The sequence below is a fragment of the Cherax quadricarinatus genome, chromosome 47 (genome assembly GCF_038502225.1).
Source record: "Cherax quadricarinatus isolate ZL_2023a chromosome 47, ASM3850222v1, whole genome shotgun sequence".
NCBI lineage: Eukaryota > Metazoa > Arthropoda > Malacostraca > Decapoda > Parastacidae > Cherax > Cherax quadricarinatus.
This window is the reverse complement of record NC_091338.1, coordinates 12,956,020-12,983,264: the sequence shown is the minus strand read 5'-3', so window position 1 is coordinate 12,983,264 and position 27,245 is coordinate 12,956,020. Positions and strand designations below refer to the sequence as shown.

The window sequence follows — 27,245 nt, the reverse complement described above, 5'->3', positions numbered from 1 at the left end:
CGCCCACACCACACTACACTACACGCCCACACTACACTACACGCCCACACCACACTACACGCCCACACCACACTACACGCCCACACCACACGCCCACACTACACGCCCACACACACTACACGCCTACACCACACTACACGCCCACACCACACTACACGCCCACACTACACTACACGCCCACATCACTACACGCCCACACCGCACTACACGCCCACACACTACACGCCCACACCGCACTACACGCCCACACACTACACGCCCACACTACACAACACGCCCACACACACTACACGCCCACACTGCAGTACACGCCCACACCACACTACACGCCCACACCACACGCCCACACTACTACACGCCCACACACACTACACGCCTACACCACACTACACGCCCACACCACACTACACGCCCACACCACACTACACGCCCACACTACACGCCCACACACACTACTCGCCTACACCATACTACACGCCCACTACACTACACGCCCACACACACTACACGCCTACACTACACGCCCACACTACACGCCCACACTACACTACACGCCCACACTACATGCTTACACCACACTTCACGCCCACACTACATGCTTACACCACACTTCACGCCCACACACACTTCACGCCCACACTACACGCCCACACTACACTACACACCCACACTACACTACACGCCCACACCACACTACACGCCCACACTACACTACACGCCCACACCACACTACACGCCCACACTACACGCCCACACCACACTACATGCTCACACCACACTACACGCCCACGCTACACTACACGCCCACACCACAGTACACGCCCACACCACACTACACGCCCACACTACACTACACGCCCACACTACACTACACGCCCACACTACACTACACGCTCACACCACATTACACGCCCACACTACACTACACGTCCACACCACACTACACGCCCACACCACACTACACGTTCACACTACACTACACGCCCACATCACACTACACGCCCACACTACACTACACGCTCACACATTACACGCCCACACTACACTACACGTCCACACCACACTACACGCTCACTCCACACTACACGTTCGCACCACACTACACGCCAACACGACACTACACGCCCACACTACACTACACGCTCGCACATTACACGCCCATACTACACTACACGTCCACACCACACTACACGCCCACACCACACTACACGCCCACACCACACTACACGCCCACACCACACTACACGCCCACACTAAACTACACGCCCGCACCACACTACACGCCCACACCACACTACACGCCCACACTACACTACACGCCCACACCACACTACACGCCCACACACTAAACGCCCACACTACACGCCCACACTACACTATACACCCACACTACACTACACGCCCACACCACACTACACGCCCACACACACTACACGCCCACACCACACTACACGCCCACACCACTACACGCCCACACCACACTACACGCCCACACCGCACTACACGCCCACTACACTACACGCCCACACCTCACTACACGCCCACGCTACACTACACGCCCACACCACACTACACGCCCACACCACACTACACGCCCACACTACACTACACGCCCACACTGCACTACACGCCCACACCACACTACACGCCCACACTACACTACACGCCCACACTACACTACACGCTCACACCACATTACACGCCCACACTACACTACACGTCCACACCACACTACACGCCCACACCACACGTTCACACTACACTACACGCCCACATCACACTACACGCCCACACTACACTACACGCTCACACATTACACGCCCACACTACACTACACGTCCACACTGCACTACACGCCCACTCCACACTACACGTTCGCACCACACTACACGCCCACACGACACTGCACGCCCACACTACACTACACGCTCGCACATTACACGCCCATACTACACTACACGTCCACACCACACTACACGCCCACACCACACTACACGTTCACACTACACTACACGCCCACACCACACTACACGCCCACACCACACTACACGCCCACACACACTAAACGCTTACACTACACGCCCACACTACACTACACGCCCACACTACACGCCCACACACTACACGTTCACACTACACTACACGCCCACGCCACATACGCCCACACCACACTACACGCCCACACTACACTACACGCCCACACTACACTACACGCCCACACCACGCTACACGCCCACACTACACTATACGCCCACACTACACGCCCACACTACACTACACGCCCACACTACACTACACGCTCACACATTACACGCCCACACTACACTACACGTCCACACCACACTACACGCCCACACCACACTACACGTTCACACTACACTACACGCCCACATCACACTACACGCCCACATCACACTACACGCCCACACTACACTACACGCTCACACATTACACGCCCACACTACACTACACGTCCACACCACACTACACGCCCACTCCACACTACACGTTCGCACCACACTACACGCCCACACGACACTACACGCCCACACTACACTACACGCCCACACTACACTACACGCTCGCACATTACACGCCCACACTACACTACACGTCCACACCACACTACACGCCCACACCACACTACACGTTCACACTACACTACACGCCCACACCACACTACACGCCCACACTAAACTACACGCTCGCACCATACTACACGCCCATACCACACTACACGCCCACACTACACTACACGCCCACACCACACTACACGCCCACACCACACTACACGCTCACACCACACTACACGTCCACACACACTACACGCCCACACTACACTACACGCCCACACTACACTACGCACCCACACCACACTACACGCCCACACCACACTACACGCCCACACCACACTACACGCCCACACACACTACACGCCCACACCACACTACACACCCACACCACACTACACGCCCACACACACACTACACGCCCACACCACACTACACGCAAACACCACACTACACGCCCACACACTACACGCCCACACACGCACTAAACGCCCACACACACACTACACGCTCACACACTACATGCTCAAACCACACTACACACCCACACACGCACTAAACGCTCACACCACACTACACGCCCACACACTACACGCCCACACACACTACACGCCCACACCACACTACACGCCCACACACTACACGCCCACACACACTACACGCCCACACACACTACACGCCCATACCACACTACATCCCCATACCACATTACACTACACGCCCATACCACACTACATCCCCATACCACATTATACGCCCACACCACACTTCACGCCCAAGCTACACTACACGCCCACACCAAACTACACTCCCACACCACACTACACCCCAACGCTACACTACACGCCCATGCTGCACTACACACGCACACCACACTACACGCCCACACTATATATCGCACCCCTTTCACAAATCTTTACATTCGCTTATCATCCAGACTGTTGATGATCATTTTGCCGATGACATAAGGTTCAACCCCCAGCAGGCACACGTAGGTGAGTACACAGAGTTCAGTGCAGCTTCCGGGACACACACACACACACACACACACACACACACACACACACACACACACACACACACACACAACCTCACCCTTGTCGCCCAGAACTCAACCACCCTCGGGGGGAAAGGAAGAGGAAGAGGAGGGGAGGAGGAATTGGAAAAGTAGAAGGAGAGTTGGGAGAAGATAGGGATGGAGTGGGAATAGTGGTGGGAGGGGGTAGATACATAGGAGGGAGGGAGAGGAATAGATGTAGGTAGGGGGGAGAGGAAGAGAGGTAGGTAGGGGGGAGTAGAAGAAAGGTAGGGAGGGAGGGAGAGGATGAGAGGTAGGGAGGGGGAGAAGAAGAGAGTTAGGGAGGAAGAGAAGTAGAGAGGGAGAGGAAGAGAGGTAGTGAGATCGGGAGAGGAAGAGAGGTAGGGAGAGGAAGAGAGGTGGGGAGAGGAAGAGAGGTCGGGAGAGGAAGAGAGGAAGGGAGAGGAAGAGAGGTAGTGAGGTAGGGAGAGGTAGGGAGAGGAAGAGAGGTAGGGAGAGGAAGAGAGGTAGGGAGAGGAAGAGAGGTAGGGAGAGGAAGAGAGGTAGGGAGAGGAAGGGAGGTAGGGAGAGGAAGAGAGGTAGGGAGAGGAAGAGAGGTAGGGAGAGGAAGAGAGGTAGGGAGAGAAAGAGAGGTAGGGAGAGGAAGAGAGGTAGGGAGAGGAAGAGAAGTAGGGAGGTAGGGAGAGGAAGAGAAGTAGGGAGGTAGGGAGAGGAAGAGAGGTTGGGAGGTAGTGAGAGGTAGGGAGTGGAAGAGGGGTAGGGAGAAGAAGAGAGGTTGGGAGGGAGGGAGAGGAAGAGAGGTTGGGAGGAAGGGAGAGGAAGAGAGGTAGGGAGAGGAAGAAGGGTAGGGAGGTAGGGAGAGGAAGAAAGGGAGTGAGGTAGGGAGAGGAAGAGAGGTAGGGAGAGGAAGAGAGGGAGGGAGGGAGAGAGAGGTAGAGAGGGAGGGAGAGGAAGAGAGGTAGGGAGAGAGGGAGAGGAAGAGAGGCAGGGAGAGGAAGAGTGGTAGGGAGAGGAAGAGAGTTAGGGAGAGAGAGAGGAAGAGAGGTAGGGAGAGGAAGAGAGTTAGGGAGAGAGGAAGAGAGGTAGGGAGAGGAAGAGAGGTAGAGAGGGGGGGAGAGGAAGAGAGGGAGGGAGAGGAAGACAGGTTGGGAGGGAGGGAGAGGAAGACAGGTTGGGAGGGAGGGAGAGGAAGAGAGGTAGTGAGGTAGGCAGAGGAAGAGAGGTAGGGAGAGGTTGGGAGGTAGGGAGGGATAGTGAGGTTGGGAGGTAGGGAGAGGTTGTGAGGTAGGGAGAGGTAGGGAGGTAGGGAGAGGTAGGGAGGTTGGGAGAGGTAGGGAGGTAGGGAGAGGTTGTGAGGTAGGGAGAGGTTGTGAGGTAGGGAGAGGTAGGGAGAGGTAGTGAGGTAGGGAGGTAGGGAGGGGTTAGGAAGCCTGTGTTTGATTTATTTTTTTAACAACTTTAGTCATTTAGTGATCGAGTGCTTTACACTACATATTGAACATAAACACATTACATTTCTAACATTATAAATACATTACATTTCTAACATTATAAATGCATTACATTTCTAACATTATATACGCATTACATTTTCTATATACATTATCAACACATTACATTTCAAACATTGTAAATATATTACATTTCAAACATTATAAATATATTACATTTCTAACATTATATACACATTACATTTCTTATATACAATATATACACATTACATTTCTTATATACATTATATACACATTACATTTCATATTTACACATTACATTTCTTGTTACTATCGTCACCATTTTCTATTACATACAACATGATCACAAAATAAGTAAAATTATTCAAAATATTTTTCACATTCTACAACTCTATCAATAATTCGTCGTTGTCGTCAGCCAGATTATACGGAAGAGAAATTAACCCCATCATTTATGACCAGAGATGTTGGTGTTCATAGGTAGGCAAGCACCCTGTGGGGAGAATGGCATTACGTGAAAAGAATGGCACTCTGTGAGAGAATGGCATCTTGTGAGAAGGGTGGCATCCTGTGGAGAGAGTGGCATCCTGTGGGGAGAGTAGTAAACTGTGGGAAGGGGCACCCTGTTGGGAGTGTGGCACCCTGGGAGAGAGTGGCACCTTTTCCAGAGAAGATTGCCTCTACTAAACACAAAGCACTCCAACCTCGCCACCAGGTTAAGGTGACCCACAGAGTCGCCGGTGAAGGGAGGAAAAGCCAGCAAGACTGTGAGGTTGTTCAGGACGATACCAGAATGTTAAGACACAAGACATAAGGTAACACTGTTGGCAACAATAAGAGGCTCCTTGTTAGCGTAATCACCACAAAACCACCAGACGAGCGTTCATTAAGCAAGAGTGTGTAAATCACCAGTGTGCTGTTGCCACCAACCGGAAGAATGGAGGACGAGGGAGTAGGGAGGGGAAGGGAGTAAAAGGGACGGACAGGGGAGATCCACTAGGATGGGAGGATTTTTTGTTCAACAAAATTAGGTAAACAGTGTGCTGCAACCCTCACTGTATGATAGTTATATTGTGGGAACACCCAGTATGCAGCTACGCTGTGCTATATGATAGTTAAATAGCGAGGACGAATGTTAGCCACTCCATCACACAGGAAGGGCTGCATAAATGAGACGATCAAATCACTAAGCATGAGCTGGAAGACTTAAGTAGAACAATGAGGATAACCTCGAACATTGAACCAAGAGTAAAGCAGCTGAGGAAGCTTCAAAAATTTCGTTACAGCAAGACTCGAGTTAGTGTTTTAAGAATTACTATCTCTCATGGAAGCCTATCCCCCCCCCACACACACACACACACACACACATATATATATATATATATATATATATATATATATATATATATATATATATATATATAGATTTGTATACATGTCGTGCCGAATAGGTAAAAACTTGCTATTTTGGCTTAAATAGCAACGCTCTTCTTGCTAAATAAGGCATGCGAAAAATTTGTGTATCCAATAATTTTACAAAAAATCATTCTGAACCTAACGAGAAAAAATATATTTCATTGTGTTTGTTTGTTATTAAATTATTATAAACTTATCTGAAATATATTTAGTTGGATTAGGCTAAATTAAATTGCACTTGTTATAGGGTTCGATAAGGGAGCGGGTAAGGGAAGTTTTGTCGGCGAGGGGCTTGGCCTTCCAGCAAGCGTGCGTGAGCGTGTTAGATAGAAGTGAATGGAGACAATGGTTTTGGGGACCTGACGAGGTGTTGGAGTGTCAGCAGGATAATATTTTGTGAAGGTATTCAGGGAAATCAGTTACCCGGACTTAAGTAGTGGAAATGGAAAATACAACGCCTGCACTTTAAAGGAGGGGTATGGGAGGGACGTCTAAGCTGTCGTATTTGAGCGCCTCTGCAAAGACAGTGATTATGTATGAGCGATGGTGAAAGTGTTGAATGATAAAATTGTTTTCTTTCTTTTTAGATCACCCTGCCTCGGTGGGAAACGGCTGACGTGTTAAAAAGAGTTTTCTAATGTTCTTTTGGTACAAAATTATTAATTTGTGAATTAATATAAATGAAATATATATATATATATAAATATATATATATATATATATATATATATATATATATATATATATATATATATATATATATATATATATATATATATATATATATATATATATATATATATATATATATATATATATATATATATATATATATATATATATATATATATATATATATATATATATGTCGTCCCGAATAGGCAGAACTTGCGGTCTTGGCTTAAATAGCAACACTTGTGAGGGAAAAAGTTCAATAGATAGGAGTAGCAATATAGTAACAATAGTTTCATTACCGGCTACTAGTTAAGGTAGGGTAAGTCACGCTCCCGTTTTTCCCGCCTTTTCTCCCCCACCCACATCATTGCAGCGGTAAAGAACCTGCTTTCCTGTCATCGGGATACTACTCACGGCGTTAATCTGTGAAGAACTAGCCAGTGGTGGTCACCAACACCTGCGACCCCCCCCCCCCCCCATCATCAGCAACGGCTACGATTTCAACAAGCAGTGTCGCCAACACCAGACACCCAAGTGTTAAATTAGCGTTGAATTCAGTTATTTATATTTTTCCTTTTTCATTTTCTTTAATGCAGGATTAATATTTCATATTTAAGTGTTTTATATTTTCTACATAATAAAGTGTTTATGTTTGTCTGTTATTATTTCTTTTTCTATTCACTAATTTTCCTGAGGAGGAGCCAGCCTGGGTAATACTGTCTGAAGTTGTTACAGGGCTGAGTAAGCCTTCACATAGCAACGCTCATCTTGCCATATAGGACAAGCGAAAATTTGTGTATGCAATAATTTCGCCAAAATCATTCTGAACCTAACGAAAAAAATATATTTCACTGTGTTTATTTAGTATTATTGTAAACAAATCTAAAATATATTTAGTTGGGTTAGGCTAAAATAAATTGTTCTTGTTATAATAAGGTTAGGTAAGCTTTCTAAGATTCTTTTGGAGCAAAATTAAAAATTTTTACATTAACATTAATGAAAAAAATATATCTTTAGACGTATAAGAGAAAATTTTAGAAATAACTTAATTTTAAATGAGTTCTTGCTAATTGACCAGTTTTACATATTCGGCACGACATATATATATATAAACATATAAGAGAAAGTTTTAGAAAGGACCTAATTTTAAATGAGCTCATGCTAATTGACCAGCTTTACCTATTCGGCACGACATATATATATATTTAACATCAGTTGTCTCCCACCAAGGTGAGGTGACCCAAAGAAGAAGGAACACTTTCTTCACTATCATTCACTCCACCGTCTTCTCAGAGGCACACCGACTTTACAGCTCATACGCCCCTCTAAACTGCAATATCGCTACCCTTCCAGAGTGCAGGCATTATACTTCCCACCCCCAGGACTCAAACTGGCTAACCGGTTTCCCTGAATCCCTTCATAAATGGTATCTTGTTCACATTCTAACACCATGTCACGTCATAATAATCATTTACCTCCACTCCTGTCTATCACGCTCACACACGCCTGCTGGATATTCAAGCCCCTCACAAACAAAACCTATTTTACCCCCTCCCTCCCAACCATTCCTAGGACAATCTCTACCCCTCCTTCTCTCCACTACTGATTCAGCCAACATTCATGTCAACCTATTTCAATCAAACCTCCTCAAATGTCCAAACAACTCCAGTAACCACACTTCAGCCCTCTGGATAATATATACTTTTAGTATTTAGTAATCCCGCATCTCCTCGTAGTCTCCAAACTACGAATTCTTTGCATAATATTCCCACATTGCCCTCAGACACGACATCTTCACTGCCTCTAGCCTCTTTCTCGCTGCAACATTTAGAAGCTATGCTTCACACCAAATAAGAGTGTTAGTACCACTAGCTCTCATGCAGTCCTCTTTTTTGCCTCCATGGATAATATTCTTTGTCTCCTTTGATGCCTCAACACACCACCCATTTTATTCCCTCTCATTACTTGTATTGTATACCTCATCCTTCATAGACCCGTCCGCCGACAAGTCCACTTGCTTATATATATTATATGTACATGTATATGTATATATAATACATGTATCCCAAAAGAGAGTGGAGTGGAGGGAGAGGTGAGGAAGTAAGGGAGAGGGGACTAACGTGATGCTTGGCAGGGAGGAGTGAGGGGCGGGCTGTTATGCCGGAACATAATTAACATTTGTATTTTGCATTGAATACGTGTTGAATGACCTTAGTTAATGGAGAGTAGCAGCACATACACCCTGGCGTGCGGGCGCACGTTGGTCATTAGTGAACACTCCAGCCCAGCCTTATAGTGCCAAGGTCCTCTACTTAGATCATAAAAACATAGGAAAGAAAGAACACTGCAGCAGGCCTACTGGCCCATGCGAGGCAGGTCCAAGTCGCCTACCGGCTTATGCCACTGACCCAACCTAGTCAGGTCCAGGTCACATCCACTTAAGGAAGGAGCACGGCATCAGACCTACTAGCACAAGCTAGCCATGTCCAACTCACACCCACCCACACCCACTCATGTATTTACCTAACCTATTTTTAAAACTACACAACGTTTTAGCTTCTATGACGGTACTCGGGAGTTTGTTCCACTCATCCACAACTGTTACCGAGCCAGTGCTTTCCTATATCCTTCCTGAATCTGAATTTTTCCAACTTAAAACCATTGCTGTGAGTCCTGTCTTGGCTAGATATTTTTAGCACGCTATTTACATCCCCTTTATTTATTCCTGTTTTCCATTTATACACCTCAGTCATATCCCTCCTAATTCTACGCCTTTCTAAAGAGTGCAGATTCAGGGCCCTCAGTCTATCCTCTTAGGGAAGATTTCTGTTACACGGGATCAACTTTGTCATCCTCCTCTGTACGTTTTCCAGTGCATTTATATCGATTCTGTAAAACTGTGACCAAAACTGTGCAGCATAATCTAAATGAGGCCTAACCAAAGATATATAGTGTTAAAGAACAACCTGAGGACTTCTATTATTTATGTTTCTTGATATGAAGCCAAGGATTCTGTTCACTTCATTGCGAACACTTATGCACTGTTGTCTTGTTTTCAGATTACTGCTAACCAGATCTCCTCAATCCTTTTCGCAATCAGTAATATTAAGCTCTACATTATTTAGTTTATATGTGGCATGGTTATTTTCCTGTCCAGCATTTAGAACTTTGCATTTGTCTATATTAAACTGCATTTGCCACTTCTCCGACCACTGCATCAGTCTATTTAAATCATCCTGGAGTGCTCTAATGTCCTCATTAGAATGAATTGGACGGCCTATTTTGGTGTCATCAGCAAATTTGCTTATGTCGTTGTTTATTCCCTCATCTATATTGTTTATGTAAATTGTGAACAACAAGGGGCCAAATACTGACCCCTGAGGAACACCGCTTGTGACGTGCCCCCATTCTGATTTCTCCCCATTTATAAGAACATAAGAACATAAGAACGAAGGAACACTGCAGAAGGCCTACTGGCCCATGCGAGGCAGGTCCAAGTCTCCTACCGGCTTAAGCCAATGCACCCAACCTAGTCAGGTCAGGTCACATTGACTTAAGGGAGGAACACGGCAACCGACCTGGTAGCACAAGCTATCAGGTCTAACTCACACCCACCCACATCTACTCATGTATTTATCCAACCTATTTTTAAAGCTACACAACGTTCTGGCCTCTATAACGGTACTTGGGAGTTTGTTCCACTCATCCACAACTCTATTACCAAACCAGTACTTTCCTATATCCTTCCTGAATCTGAATTTTTCCAACTTAAAACCATTGCTGCGAGTCCTGTCTAGGCTAGATATTTTCAGCACACTATTTACATCCCCTTTATTTATTCCTGTCTTCCATTTATACACCTCAATCATATCCCCCCTAATTCTACGTCTTTCTAGAGAGTGCAGATTCAGGGCCCTTAGTCTATCCTCATAGGGAAGGTTTCTGATACATGGGATCATCTTTGTCATCCTCCTTTGTACATTTTCCAGAGAATTTATATCCATTCTGTAATACGGTGACCAAAACTGTGCAGCATAATCTAAATGAGGCCTAACCAAGGATGTATAGAGTTGAAGAACAACCTGAGGACTCCTATTATTTATGCTTCTTGATATGAAGCCAAGGATTCTATTAGCTTTATTGCGAACACTTATGCACTGTTGTCTTGGTTTCAGATTACTGCTAACCAGAACTCCTAAATCTTTTTCGCAATCCGTAATATTAACTGCCTGTTTGTCAACCATGCCTCTACCCAAATTTTTTTTCCCTTCTATTCCGTGTGCCCTAAGTTTCCTCAACAGTCTCTAATGTGGAACTCTATCGAAAGCCTTACTGAAGTCCATAAACACAATATCATATTCATGACCATGATCTACCTCTTCAATTACCTTAGTGAAAAAAGTTAGTAATTTCGTAAGGAGGGAACGCCACTTCCCGGTATACGAAGAGACATTGTTTACAACATAATCATGGTTATTATGTGTCTCAATACAAAATTGTTTAATATGGTTGATCATTGTAAATCAGCCGACTTAAGTCTGGGGATTGGAAAACCTCAATAGGTCCATGATTCAGTATTCATAAAGGTATACAGAAGTAAGATTAGGGACAAGATAAGCCCACTTAAAAGTAACTCAGGTCAGATCGCTGACAGTGATAAAGAAATGTGTGAAATTTTCAACACTTACTTCCTTTTAGTTTTTACTAAGGAAGATATTAGCGAAATTCCAGAAATAAATTATGTAGATGAATGGTTCAGAGAACCGACAAGTTAATAAATTAGACATATGTGCAACACTTGGGTATCTTTAATGAGGAAACGTTTCGCCACACAGTGGCTTCATCAGTCCATACAAAGGAGAATGGTGAAGCCACTGTGTTGAAAACTTCACACATTTCCTTATCACTGTCAGTGATCTGACCTGAGTTACTTTTAAGTGGGCCTATCTTGTCCCTAATCTTACTTCTGTATTCCTTTAGGAATATTGGATCATGGACCTATTGAGGTTTTCCAATCCCCAGACTTAAGTCGGCTGATTTACAATGATCAACCATATTAAACACTTTTATATTGAGAAGTATATATACCGGGAAGGATACTAGTAAACTGGGGCTGAGTAACAAGGCTGCGTCAGTGGCAAGTACCTGGGACTGGTAGGAAAAAACGTGTATGGCAACAGCAGACCTTTCATTAAATACCACGTTTCACTTAAGTCGTATTTAATAAAATATCTTATATAAGTGTTTTGTTTCTGTCACTTTTTGTGCGTACCTCACTCCAGCTAGAGCTATCTGGGGCTGCACCACGCCAGCTCGGAATTGCAGACATTGGCAGTCAAGTACCCACCAGTGAATGCACTAGAAATAATTATCAATTTATCTGTCAGCTGCTGTGAAGATCTGACGCCCCATATATTACCCATCTTGAGCTACACTTAAAACTAACTGATGTAAAGGTTTGACTCCTTATATATTATCCACCTTCCTATTTGACTGACTGATCAACCAGGCTGCTGCTACCCTCGGTTTTTCACATGCAAGTTCCTTTCCTGTTACGTTTACATTTCATGATTCTGTTGATTTTTACATTTGGGGCAGCAAATAGCATGCTTCCGACAAGAAAAGTTAACTTACCGTATGTCACTTGAAAATGATGTATGCAGAACAGAACGTTGTACCAATTAAAGTTTGCTCTGCAACATTTGCCTTTCCTTCACATTTGGGGAAGTTTATCTTCTTGTAGACTCCTGTGTTACTCAGAGCAAAGTCAGTCCTCGCACTAGTGACTGGCTCTAATAGTCTTTTGAGTTTTTAGCCTAGATTCGAAGAGCTGCATTTTCTTTTCTGCTATTTCCATGGCTGTCGCTCTCAAAAAACTGAGTTGTGAACCTCTGATGCATGAACGGACACGTAGCTGTGCACCTCTAGTATATATATGGACACGTAGAGTTGACTTTATTCACTTTATATATGTTATGAAGTAGTAGAATAACAGTATCTCGCTCATGTTTGTTGCTATAACACCAGGGGAAACTCATCAAGTACCTCCACCAAGTGCTGAATCAGTCAGGCTGTGATGGAGATGTGGGCCAACGGGTCGCCAGAAGCAACAACCTGATTGACTAAGGGAAGGGCCAGTCAAGCTAGGTTCAGGGCCGGGCTACGGGAGTAGGAAAACTCGAAGCTCATCAAAGGTATATATCATGCTGTTTAATTTTGTATTCAAATTCATTGCACGAAACAGTACTGCAGTAAGTCTGTCTTATCTTGAATTTGATTTCATATTACCAAGGAAATTAGATGCAGCACACTGCGTGGCTACGTGAGCCTATAAAGTTACAGCAAGAACTGTTTCCCTAACACAGCCATCACGGACGATGGTTTTTTCCTATCAAACTGCGTCACACCGGATTCTTTGCCTGTCAGCCTCCATCACACATTTTCCTGTCAAGTTCCTTCACACGTGATTTTCCTGTTAGACTTCATCACAAAGGATGAGTTAAAAAATAATGAAATCTGTCAGCCTGTGCCGGGAAATTTCAGCAGGGCGATGAGGATATCGTCAAACATTCCAGCATAGGTTAAGTAGCTACACCAGATTTAAAGGTTTCCGTCCAGCAAGGCTGATGTGTTGGAATGAGATATACGGTAACAGTCGCGAGAAAAAGGCTGTTATGAGCACATGCTGTATAATCCCTACGGGTTTAGCCCTCCGCCATGGTAATATTAAAAATAATGATGTCATGAGCACAAACGTGGAAACCCTTGTTAAAATACAAGTGACCAGGAGCAGAGTGGTCAGAGCTTTCAGCTCACAATCGAAAAAAATACAGGTTCGATCCCCAGTAAAGGTGAAATATACGGACAAGTTTGCTTACACCTAGGCTGTTTGGTCGCTTAAAAGTAAATAGGTACCTGGGTGTTAATGGACTGTTATGGGTGGCATCTGAGGGTAATATACCATAGTTAGAGCTTTAGGGCTGGGCTTTGAGATGCACTGAGGTAAGATAACAGCTCTTAACCTGTAAAAATAAACTTCGTGAAAAAAGATTCGGAGGTCTGAAACAAGTTGGAACCAGCACGCCAGCGAGTAGAGGAAACTCAACTCTCGCCATTTTCTTAATATTGTTCTCCGTCTATTGAGCCTTTTTTGCTACTCTGGAACTTAGATTGGAAGTGCAAATTCTATCACTATCGGGATCCGAGTTCAGGCGAGGTTGTAACCTGCATGACGCCCTCAGTATTCTTGGCTCCTCAGTTCGAAACATATCCCCAGCAGCCATGGAAAATGGTTTTTAACGTTATTTCCATTGAAGTAGGCTGGCGGGTCCTATAAGCCACTTCCCCGAATGTTTAAAGGTTTCCGTGAAGTAGTTTTGTACTGTGTGTGTACTCACCTGTATGTAGTTGCAGGGGTCGAATCACAGCTCCTGGGTGTGGTGTGTGTGTATGTATACTCGCCTATATGTGGTTGTAGGGGTCGAATCGCAGCACCTGGCCCCACCTCTTCGCTGGTCATTACTAGGTCCACTCTTTCCCGGCTCCAGGACCCTTGTCGTACCTCTTCTTAAAGCTGTGTGTGGATCCTGCCTCTACTTCAGTCTCCAGATTATTCTACTTCCTGACAACTCTACGGCTGAAGAAATACTTCCTAACATCCCTATAACTTATCTGAATTTTCAACTTCCAGTTGTGTCCCCTTGCTCCTGTATCCAATTTCTGAAGCATTCTGTCCTTGTTCACCTTGTCAGTTCCTCTCAGTATTTTATATGTTGTTATCATGTCCACCTATCCCTCCTGTTCTCCAGTTGTGTCCCCTTGCTCCTGTATCCAATTTCTGAAGCATTCTGTCCTTGTTCACCTTGTCAGTTCCTCTCAGTATTTTATATGTTGTTATCATGTCCACCTATCCCTCCTGTTCTCCAGTTGTGTCCCCTTGCTCCTGTATCCAATTTCTGAAGCATTCTGTCCTTGTTCACCTTGTTAGTTCCTCTCAGTATTTTATATGTTGTTATCATGTCCACCTATCCCTCCTGTTCTCCCTTAACCTCTCAAATAAAACAAACAAAAATTTATTTCTTTTCAAAGATTACAATGTGTGCTTACATTCCATAATTTGATTGGTACAAAGAAAGCCAACATCATGCCGGGGCATTTCGGGCAGACTTAACCTAATATTAAAAGGCTACTTAAGTCTTTAAGTATTGTCCTCGTAGGACAAACCCCTCAGCTCCGGGACTTGTCTTGTTGCAAGGACCGGGCAGTCAGAGGTATCCCTGTTCGCAGACTACGTGAAATTAATGAGAATACGAGCGGTAGGAGACCAGGAAAAGCTACAGATGAATCTGGACAGGCTACAGGCCTGATCTGACAACTGGCTCCTGGAGTTTAACCCCACCAGTGCAAGGTTATGAAACTTGGGGAGGTACAAGGAAGACCGCAGATTGAGTACAGGCTCGGGGGCAAAGGCTACAAATCTCACTCAGGGATAAAGGACCTTGGGGTGAGAATTATACCAAGCATATCCCCTGAGTCGCACATCAACCAAATAACTGCTGCAGAAAATGTGCGTATGGCAAAGCTAAGAATAGCTTTTCGACATCTAAGTAAGGATTCATTCACGACACTGTACACCGTGTCCGTCAGGCCTATATTGGAATACGCAGCACCAGAATGGAACCCTCACCAGGTCAGTCATATCAAGAAACTTGAGAAAGTGCAGTGGTTTGCAGCAAGACTAGTCCCGAAGCTAAGGGGTATGTCCTATGAGGAGAGGTTAAGGAAACTGAACCTGATGACACTGGAGGACAGAAGGACTAAAGGGTATATGATAACGACTTTCAAAATTCTGAGAGGAATTGACAGGGTCAACAAAGACAATGTTTCAGAGATCAGAAATATGAACAAAAGGGCACAGCTAGAATCTGAAAACTCAGATGAGTCATAGGTATGTTAGGAAGTATTTCTTCAGCCTAGAGTTGTCAGGAAGTGGAACAATCTGGAGAGTGAAGTGGTAGAGGCGGAATCCATTCATAGCTTTAAGAAGAGGTACAATACGACTCTTGAAGCCGGGAGAGAGTGGATCTAGTAACGACCAGCTAGGAGCCGGGGCCAGGAACTGTGAATCGACCCCTGCAATCACATATAGGTCAACACAACTAGGCGAGTAAACACACACACACACAAAAAAAGAGAGGAAGGCTAGTTGTCTATTGACAAGTGCCTTTGACAGCTAGTAACTACACACACACAAACTATGCATGCACACACACACACACACACACACACACACACACACATATATATACATGTAAATATATGTATGTATATACTGTATATACATATATATATATATATATATATATATATATATATATATATATATGTATATATATATATATATATATATATATTTTTCAACAAGTCGGCCGTCTCCCACCGAGGCAGGGTGACCCAAAAAAGAAAGAAAATCCCCAAAAAGAAAATACTTTCATCATCATTCAACACTTTCACCACACTCGCACATTATCACTGTTTTTGCAGAGGTGCTCAGAATACAACAGTCTAGAAGCATACACATATAAAGATACACAACATATCCCTCCAAACTGCCAATATCCCAAACCCCTCCTTTAAAGTGCAGGCATTGTACTTCCCATTTCCAGGACTCAAGTCCGACTATATGAAAATAACCGGTTTCCCTGAATCCCTTCACTAAATATTACCCTGCTCACACTCCAACAGATCGTCAGGTCCCAAGTACCATTCGTCTCCATTCACTCCTATCTAACTCAAGGTTCTTCTCGGAACGCTTGAATATTTTCTTCTCCTATCATCCATTATATTCTATATCCTATGTGAAATTTATTTAACGACAAAGTACATCAACAAAATGCATCAATAAAAACATAAAAGGAAGTAGAACAACGTAAATAACATCTCAGAGCCTACGTCTCAAATACTTCATTCAGCTCCCCGGTAGTGGGTCGCATGCATTTTCCCGGTGGGTAGCGACACTGAGCCTCTGAAAGCAGAAGCTGACCGCTCTGTGATCCTTGGTTTCTGTGATGAGTTTTTTACCCAGCTTTCTGAGGAACTTTAGGGCACAATTGCCCCATGCTCCAAGGGTTTCCGACCCTACTGGGATGAAGTTATAGCAAGGGGGCAGGTCTTCATATTTGTGAATCTTCTGGGTCTCCCCGTAACTGGTGGCTCCACCCTCTTCAGCTTCATAGTATGGCAAGTAGGTGTCCGCCAACGTGGCGGCACATGCGTAGTCCCAGGCAATCTGCTTGCCAACCTTCTAGGGTAGCATAGTGATTCCGTCTGGACGCTTTTGACTTCCGTCAGACCTCAGTATTTGGGGTTCCCGTTGAGCTGGACAACGGGCTGTGGCGAGACTTCTCTTTATGATGTCGTTGACCTCCTCATGCCTAGCATACTTCCCTTCTGATGTATGACACACGAGACCATGAAGTCCGAATTGATCAGCCGACGTCCTGCGGCAAATACACCTATGTTCGGTAAGTATGGGGGCGGCTAGGCGGAGAGCAACACAGTCCATGAAAAGCAATCAGGTTCGAACCAAGGGAAAAAGTGCACTTCCTTGGATCAAGAACCCCACTGGGAAGATGAAATATAGCTTCAATGATATTTGCGATACACGGTTGATATTATTTTGTAGTGTAGTTCCTCCTCTACTAGATGTATTTGTCGCTGATGTATTGCATATTCTACTTCTTGCAAGTACCTCAAGTATACTACAAGTGTTATCCTTGATGTTATTGATAGGGTTATGCTTTATGTCTGCAATTTCGAGCACAGTCTTCAATAGTTGCTGTTTGGTCTGGGCCAAATTTTTAATATTGCTGCTCAGTAAACGTCTACTTAAGGTTATGTTGATCTTACAGATGCTTCTTAGGTCTTCCATCTAGCGTCTTTATTACTAAATTGCAGTTAAAGGCAGCTGTGCAATCACTCCCAACTCTTAATTGCTAGGGTTACACTACCAGAGCCGGGGCTAGGCTACCCCCTCCAGTGTGTTGCTAGATCTTTCCTCTGCTGGGACTTGACTATTTGAGTTGTATAACTAGGCTACTGTGCCACTCCCCTGCTTGGCTATCAACTGGACTTAATTATAATACACAAGATTTGAACTAGTGCCAACTATTACACAGTAGTCATAAAAATAGCTGTTATTTTTCCTGAATGATATATAAATGTCTTAATAATGTTGTTTTTTACTACGATAAACTTATGAATGCAAAATATGAAAATACTGAAGAGTGCGTGAATAGATGCTGAGGAAGTCTAGCATGTGTGCCAAACACGGACCGGGCCGCGGGGTCGTTGACCCCCGAAACCCCCTCCAGGTATGTCATTGTTTTGTAATTAGTGCTTCAAGTAAAGGCGAATATTGAGGTGGGGTGTGGTGATGGCCAGCGGTACCCACTGTTGGTCAGGGGTCGGCTCATCTAGTGAACACAAATTGATCCTTCGCTTGCCTTTTGCCTTTACTTATTACATCTTGGCGCAGTCTCAAAACTGATGACATTTACCATAAGCCAAGAATGCAATGTATATCAGTGGTAGAATACACCGACAAGTATGTTAATAGGGCAAAATATGTAGTTTATGACATTTTATTGAGAATACGATTCGTCCACCAGAGACTTTATCAACTGATATTCCATTGTGGTGAAAATGTTTTCTCAAAATGTCATAAACAGCATACTTTGCTTCATTAACAAACAAAAACAAAGGAAAACATCACTACCTTCAGGTGTAAAGACTTGGACAAGAGATACAGCTGAATGTATTTAACATTTGAGCGGATGAGTTGATGCTCTTATACAAAGAGTTTTGAGTCAAGTTTGTGGTTTTGTTTAACTAAAATATTGAGTTTACTGGAGTGTGTATTTCTACTTCACCGTTATATGCACATAACTTCCCCAGCACTAGAGAAATGTTTCCACCTTAACCACTTATCGAGAAGTGAGCATATTATTATGTTATTAAGTTACCATACCAGAGTGTATCATATATGGTAACTCACACCATGCATGTATTCAGGAGTTGAAGAAAACAGGAGTATTAACCTTAATTAAGGGTTATTAACCTTGATTATTAACACAAGAAAGCCAATCTGTATAGCTTATTTTTACTGGGGGTAATGTGGCCCCTTTACTAAGTGTGCCACCCACACCTACTTACTGCCAAGTGAACAGTCGAGAGGTGTAAGGAAACGAACGGAATCCCTCCCCAGGCTAGTTACCATTTAGCCAAGATACTGACTCTAGGCGATTTAAGCACCAGCTAGTATAAAACTTAAATTTTTTTTGTCATATTCAGTATTTTATTAGAAATTTTGAGTGAATATATGCGTATGTTTTATCATTATAGACAACTAACGTTAGGCAGGTGATGTCAGTATTATACCCGGCTAATTTGATGCGGTCTGACAATTATTTTACCCAACTCTAAGCAGATTTTTATATATGTCCCATCATGAATGAACAGAAGGATGGACGAGGGGCTCGAACCGTGGTCCTTGAATTAACAGTCCGACGCTCTACTGTCTAGGACGGTCAATTTACGGACCGCGGTTCTAGCCCCTCGTCCACCCTTTTGTTTATTCACTAACAGCTGTTTATTACTTATTATGAGTTCATGTCCCACCATAATGAGTGTGATATTAATGTGATGTGTTATGTTCCATCAGTGTGCTGAACCGAAGCCCAGAACACCTGGTGAAGGAGATCATACTTGTCGACGACTTCAGTGATGACCGTGAGTTTCTCTCTCTCTCTCTCTCTCTCTCTCTCTCTCTCTCTCTCTCTCTCTCTCTCTCTCTCTCTCTCTCTCTCTCTCTCTCGCACACACACACACACACACACACACACACACACACACACACACACACACACACACACACACACACACACACACACACACACACACACACTCACTCACACACAACCAGCACGTCTTTAGAGATGGTAATTCCTGTCTCACAAACCTTGAGTTCTACGACAAGGTAACATAAATAAGGCAGGAGAGAGAGGGATGGGTAGATTGCATATTCTGGGACTGTATGAAGACTTTTGACATATTACAGCACAAGAGACTAGTGCAAAAGCTAGAGGAGCAGGCAGGAATAACAGTAAAAACACTACAATGATTCAAGGCATACCTAATAGGAAGGAAACAACGAAGGGCTGTCCGTGAAGAGCTGTCGGAAAGGGTGCATATGGAGAGTGGGGTTCCACAAGGATCAGTACTAGGACCGGCATTATTTTTTGTATACGTGAATGACCTGACGGAAGGTATAGAGTCAGAGGTATCCCTTTTCGCAAATGACATGTAGCTAATGAGAAGAATACAAGCAGATGAGGACCAGGAAAGGCTAAAAACGGATCTGGAGAGGCTGCACGTCTACTTTGACAAGTAGCTACTGGAATTTAACTCCAGCAAGTGCAAAGTTATGAAGTTTTTGGAAAAAGAAAAGATTGTAGACGGAGTATAGATTCAGGTTGCCAAAGCTGCAAATCTCACTCAAAGAGAAGAACCTTGGGGTGAGTGTTGTACTGAGCATATCACCCGAGGCGCACATCAACCTGTTGCAGCAAATGCGCGTCTGGCAAATCTAAGAATAGCTTTTAGACACTGCATACCGTGTACGTCAGGCCCATATTGGAGTATGCAGCACCAGTATGGAACCCATACCTTGTCATGCATGTCAAGAAAGTGTAGAGGTTTGCAACGATACTAGCCCCCACAGCTAAGATAAGAGATTTAGGGAACTAAGCCTGATGACACTAAAGGAAAGAAGGACTAGGGGTGATGTGGTAACGTACAAAACATTGAGAGGAAACGATGGGTGGACAGGGACAGATTGAGAGACGGAAAACAGGAACACCAAGGCACAGCTGGAAGTTGTTAACATAGATGAAGTCGTAGTAGCAGAATCCATGCATAGCTTTTAGAAGAGGTCCGATAAGGCTCTCAAGCCAAGATAGAGTGAACCTAGTAGCGACCAGCGAAGAGGTGGGGCCAGGAGCTAAGACTCGACACCTACAACCACATATAGATGACTATATACACGCACACACACTGGAGCTGCATACATCAAAGTCAATGGGACCTGACAAAGTGAATCCTGCGAGAGGGGCCATAAGCACTGTCCGAACCACTAGCTGAGATCTACTAGTCAGTGAACACAGGACAGTTGCCAGAAATCTGGAAGTCAGAAAATGTAGTAATTATATTTGAGAAAGGAGACAGACAAGAGGCCTTGAACTACAGACCAGTTTCACTGACATGCCATAGAACCTAATGGAGAAAAAACGTAACGAAAGTGGTAGAGCACTCGCAGAGAAGTAGTTTCATAAACAGTAACCTTTATGGCTTTAGAGATGGCAAATTTTTCATACCAACCTGTTAAAATTCCGTGACAAGTTAGAGACATTGAAAGAAGAGAGAAAGGATAAATGGATTGCGTTTTTTTTTTAGACTGCAAAAAGGCAATTGACACTGTACCCCACAAGAGACTTGGGGCGAAAACTTGGTGTTGATAAGAATAACTGGAAACGTACTCCGATGGATCAAAGAGTACCTTAGGGGAAGGAATCAAAGAGTAATTGTCCGGGAAGAGATGTCAGAATGGGCAAGGGTAACAAGCGGGGTTCTGCATGGACTGGTATGAGGACCGGTACTGTCTCTGGTTTATATGGACATGTCAGATGGAATTAAATTAGGTGTATCTCTGTTTGTTTATGATGTAAAAAGAATGCAAGCATGTGAGGACGGGTAAAGGCATCAAATGGATCTGGACATACTGCAGGATTGGTCAGATAAGTGATTGCTTGAATTCAACTCCAGCAAATGCAAGGTTATGAAAAATAGGGGAAAAAGCAAAAAAGACCGGACACGCAGTGTACACTCGGGGGACAGGCTGCAGACCTCACTCAAGGAGGAAATCCGGCAGTGAGCATAGAGCCTAGCATAGAGCCAGGGATTCACATCAACCAAATAACCTCTGCAACCAATGCTCGTTTGGCACATCTATGAGTAGTCTTCAGGAATCTCGAGAGTCATTCTGGGTCCTTTATACAACATACGTTAGGTTCATTTTGGAGTACACAGCATCAGTATGGCAACCACAACTGATAATGCATATTAAAAAATCGGAGAAAGTGCAGGAGTGCGCAACAAGGCTTGTTCCGGAGCTAAGGGGCATGAGCTACGAAGCGGGGCACAGTGAAATTGAATCTAACCACATTGGAAGACATAGGAAGCAAGGAGAGACGTGATAACAACATATAAAATACTCAGAGGAATTAATAGAGCAGACAGGAATTGGCTAATTGAGAGACGGGAAACCTGTACTTGGGGACTTGGCTGGAAATTAAAGTCTCAGATGAGTTACAGGAATAGTTAGGAAGTATTTCTTCGGTCTCAGGATGGTGAGGAAATAGAATGACCTCGACGAGGAAGTGGTGGAGGCATGCTCCATATATAGTTTTAAGAGCAGGTACGATAAGGTCCACGAGGCTAGGAGAGAGAGATAGTGACTCTGACAAGCGGCAACTTGAGAGGCGGGGGCCAAAAGCTAGAACTAGACTCCTGCAACCACATATAGATGAGTAAACTACACCCCCCCCACACACACACCACCACCACCACCACCAAGTGCAAAGTCATACCCCACCAAGTGCAGTCATGAAGATTGGGGAAGGGCAAAGAAGACCGCAGACGGAGTACAGTCTTGGGGGGCCAAAGACTACAAACCTTACTCAAGAAAAAGGATCTTGGGATGAGTATAACACCGGGCACTTCTCCTGAGGCGCACATCAACCAAAAACTGCTACAGCATATGGGCGCCTAGCAAACCTAAGACCAGCATTCCGACATCTCGATAAGCAGTCGTTCAGGACCCTGTACACTGTGTACGTTAGGCCTATATTGGAGTATGCAGCACCAGTTTGGAATCCACACCTAGCCAAGCACGTAAGGAAACTAGAGAAAGTGCAAAGGTTTGCAACAAGACTAATCCTGGAGTTAAGGGGCATGTCCTACGAGTAGAGGTTAAGGGAAACCGACCTGATGGCACTGGAGGACAGGAGAGAGAGAGGGGGATATGATAACGACATATAAAATACTGAGAGGAATTGACAAGGTGGACAGAGACAGAATGTTCCAGAGATGGGACACAGCACCAAGGGGGGACAGCTGGAAATTGAAGACACAAATGAATCACAGGGATGTTAGGAAGTATTTCTTCAGTCACAGAGTAGTCAGGAAGTGGAATAGTTTTTGAAGCGATGTAGTAGAGGCAGGATCCATACATAGCTTTAAGCAGAGGTATGATATATCTCACGGTGTGGGAAGAGTGACCCAGTAGCGGCCAGTGAAGAGGCGGGGCCAGGAGCTATGACTCGACCCCTGCAACCACAACTAGGTGAGTACACACACACACACACACACACACACACACACACACAGATTATAAATGAAAACCAGCATGGGTTCATGGAAGGCAAATCCTGTATCACAAACCTTCTGGAGTTTTATGACACGGTAACAGAAGTAAGACACGAGAGAGGGGTGGGTTGATTGCGTTTTCCTAGACTGCAGGAAGGCCTTTGACACTGTTCCCCACAAGAGATTAGTGAAGAAGTTGGAGGATCAGGCGCATATAACAGGGAGGGCTCTGCAGTGGATCAGGGAATACCTGACAGGGAGGCAACAACGAGTCATGGTACGTGAAAAGGTATCACAGTGGGCGCCTGTGACGAGCGGGGTCCCACAGGGGTCAGTTCTAGGACCAGTGCTATTTTTGATATATGCGAACATGATGAAAGGAATAGACTCTGAAGTGTCCCTATTCGCAGATGATGTGAAGCTGATGAGAAGAATTAAATCGGATGAGGATGAGGCAGGACTCCAAAGAGACCTGGACAGGCTGGACATGTGGTCCAGAAACTGGCTTCTCGAATTCAACCCTGCCAAATGCAAAGTCATGAATATTGGGGACAAAGACTACAGACCTCACTCAGGGAGAAAGACCTTGGGGTGACCATAACACCGAGCACATCACCGGAGGCACACATCAACCAAATAACTGCTGTAGCATACGGGCGCCTGGCAAACCTGAGAATAGCGTTCCGATACCTTAATAAGGAATCGTTCAAGACACTGTACACTGTGTATGTTAGGCCCATACTGGAGTATGCAGCACCAGTCTGGAACCCACACCTGGTCAAGCACGTCAAGAAGTTAGAGAAAGTACAAAGGTTTGCAACAAGGCTAGTCAGGGGAATGTCATACGAGGAGAGGTTGAGGGAAATCGGACTGACGACACTGGAGGACAGAAGGGTCAGGGGAGACATGATAACAACATACAAGATACTGCGGGGAATAGACAAGGTGGACAGAGATAGGATGTTCCAGAGAGGGGACACAGAAACAAGGGGTCACAACTGGAAGCTGAAGACTCAGACGAGTCACAGGGACGTTAGGAAGTATTTCTTCAGTCATAGAGTCGTCAGGGAGTGGAATAGCCTAGCAAGTGAAGTAGTGGAGGCAGGAACCATACATAGTTTTAAGAAATGGTATGACAAAGCTCAGGAAGCAGAGAGGGAGAGGACCTAGTAATGATAAGTGAAGAGGCGGGGCCAGGAGCTGAGTCTCGACCCCTGCAACCACAATTAGGTGAGTACAATTAGGTGAGTACACACACTCACTCACCTACCCACCCACAGAACCACCCACCCACCTACCTACCTACCTACCCACCCACCCACATATCTACCACATACCTACCTACCCACCCACATATCTACCACATACCTACCCACTTACCTACCACATACCTACCCACATATCTACCACATACCTACCCATATACCTACCCACATACCTACCCATATACCTACCCACATACCTACCCACATACCTACCCACATACCTACCCACATACCTACCACATACCCACATACCACATACCTACCCACATACCTATCACATACCTACCCACATACCTACTCACATACCTACCCACATACCTATCCACATACCTACCCACATACCTACCCACATACCTACCCACATACCTACCCACATACCTACCCACATACCTGAGTTTCAATTTCTCAGACTCACTTGAATTCCAGGCTGTCTTTACTTGTCCTTTATATTTCGTACGTAAGATTATGTGATATTGTCGTGTATGCAGTCAGTGGTATAATTTTGCAGTATATATAAAGGACTTTTATGTGTATACTTTCACACATTCACACACACATACTAGTAAATTAATTAGACGTAAATCCACAAGCCATATATATTAAGCCCCTTGAAATAAGAAAGGACATTGATAAAAGCAACGCATTATGTCCAGACGAAACACCTTGGTGCTTCAAGGATGAACAAAACAGTTAAGTTGTCCACTTAAATTATCTTTGGAACCTCATTAAGGGTAAATGGGTACTTAAATAAGAAATGATAAATATCGTGTCATTATTTAATAAGAGAGTTAAGGAAGAACTTTCAGAGTCTAAACTACAATCTTACGGATCATAATTTAATTGATAAATACTGGAAAAAATCATTATAGAAAATAGGTAAAATATAGCATTAGCATTATCATTAACGGGCAGTTCCACTCACCTTGTCATATTCAAACCTCTACGGGTTTAGTTCTTCTCCGTGAGTGTAATAAGAATAGGTGATGAAAAGCCACGAAAAAAGTCAAAGTAAAATTAAAGTAATGCAGAAAGCATTTAATCGCAAGAACTTTTATGAAATTCAAAGAAGACGACGATAAATACGGAGAATATATACGGAGATAAATTTAACTTAAAAGAAAGAGAGTAATGTCAAAAAACAACGTTGCTTCTTATATAAATCAGTAAAAAAAATGCTAACATGAAATGATAAAATTCAAGTAATAAATGTGAACGACAGAACAGTTGAATTAAAGGAGATGTATAACAAAATATATATAATGTTCCTCAATGTTAACTACACAATAGTAGATCATAAATTAAATGAACTTGAGCTCCACACACTTTAACGAGATGGAGATTATTGTAGTAACTTAAGTTGATAACTTTGTGTTGAGAAAATAAAAATATTTGTGCCAGACGAGATACGTAGTGCAACGCAAAAAAAAAAATAAATGGTAATACTGGAAACTACAACAATATATAAGAGTTATTATTCAGGGTAAAGCGCTAAACTCGCAAGGGTCATAGAGTTTCTGGGAAATGTCAGGCAGTCAGGACTGATCCGAGGAAGAGGAGGACTGCTTCAACTCACTGGATCAAGAGTCCTTCACCAGCATTAAGGCACCTACCATCCGCATCGTTTAGGAGAATGCTTGATTTAATATAGTAAACAAACATGAATACCACCCTTGATGTTATGTTAGAGGAGAAGCAGAGCCTGGCCTGTGTTATGTGTGTGGCAACGTTGTATGTTGATGTTTATGGAGTTATGATGTTCTTATTTGCATGTATACTATCATGCGACTGTGTCAGCATTATTCTCATACTGTATAACGACGGCGCAAACATTTACACTTCTTCCATTGTGATGACTAAGATTCTCGTGGACCCTTTCTTACAACGCTGTTAGATAATAGTCCCTTAATCAGTGGTCTTACAAATTATAAGGAATATCTTACAGTCCGATGAAGTGAAATAGACAATAGTGTAATTATAAAATCAGTTTTGCACAGTTATGCACAACCAATCTTGGTCCTTCTCAAAGATAACAATAGTCATACTATTATTTATAGCTATTGGTCTCTATACATGCATGAATCCTAAGCTATCAAAAACAATATTAACTCCGATGTCATTCTGTTTCCCTTAGCGGCAGGTGAAGCAGAACTCCGATCTTCCTAGTGGCCTGGCCTCTGATAAATTAATGTGTGGTAATACAGCTTAGTTTTGCCCAAGTTATCTGGGATCAGCCTACATTTTCAGAGTACAATATTTTGTGAGAGTTGCTTAGCGGCATATATTCGAGTTTTAAAATTTGTATTATTTATATATATTTATATTCTTT

The 27,245-nt window shown here is 44.0% G+C and overlaps 1 protein-coding gene across 2 annotated transcripts in view; it reads left to right on the top strand.

Moving 5' to 3' along the window:
• The window catches only part of Pgant2 (polypeptide N-acetylgalactosaminyltransferase 2), a 411,072-nt gene that overhangs the window by 269,774 nt on the left and 114,053 nt on the right, over positions 1–27,245 (top strand). For both annotated transcript variants that reach the window (XM_070094694.1, XM_070094695.1), the window contains one exon: positions 19,894–19,961. In XM_070094694.1, the coding sequence (XP_069950795.1) occupies positions 19,894–19,961 (68 nt within the window). The remainder of the gene's footprint in view (positions 1–19,893; positions 19,962–27,245) is intronic.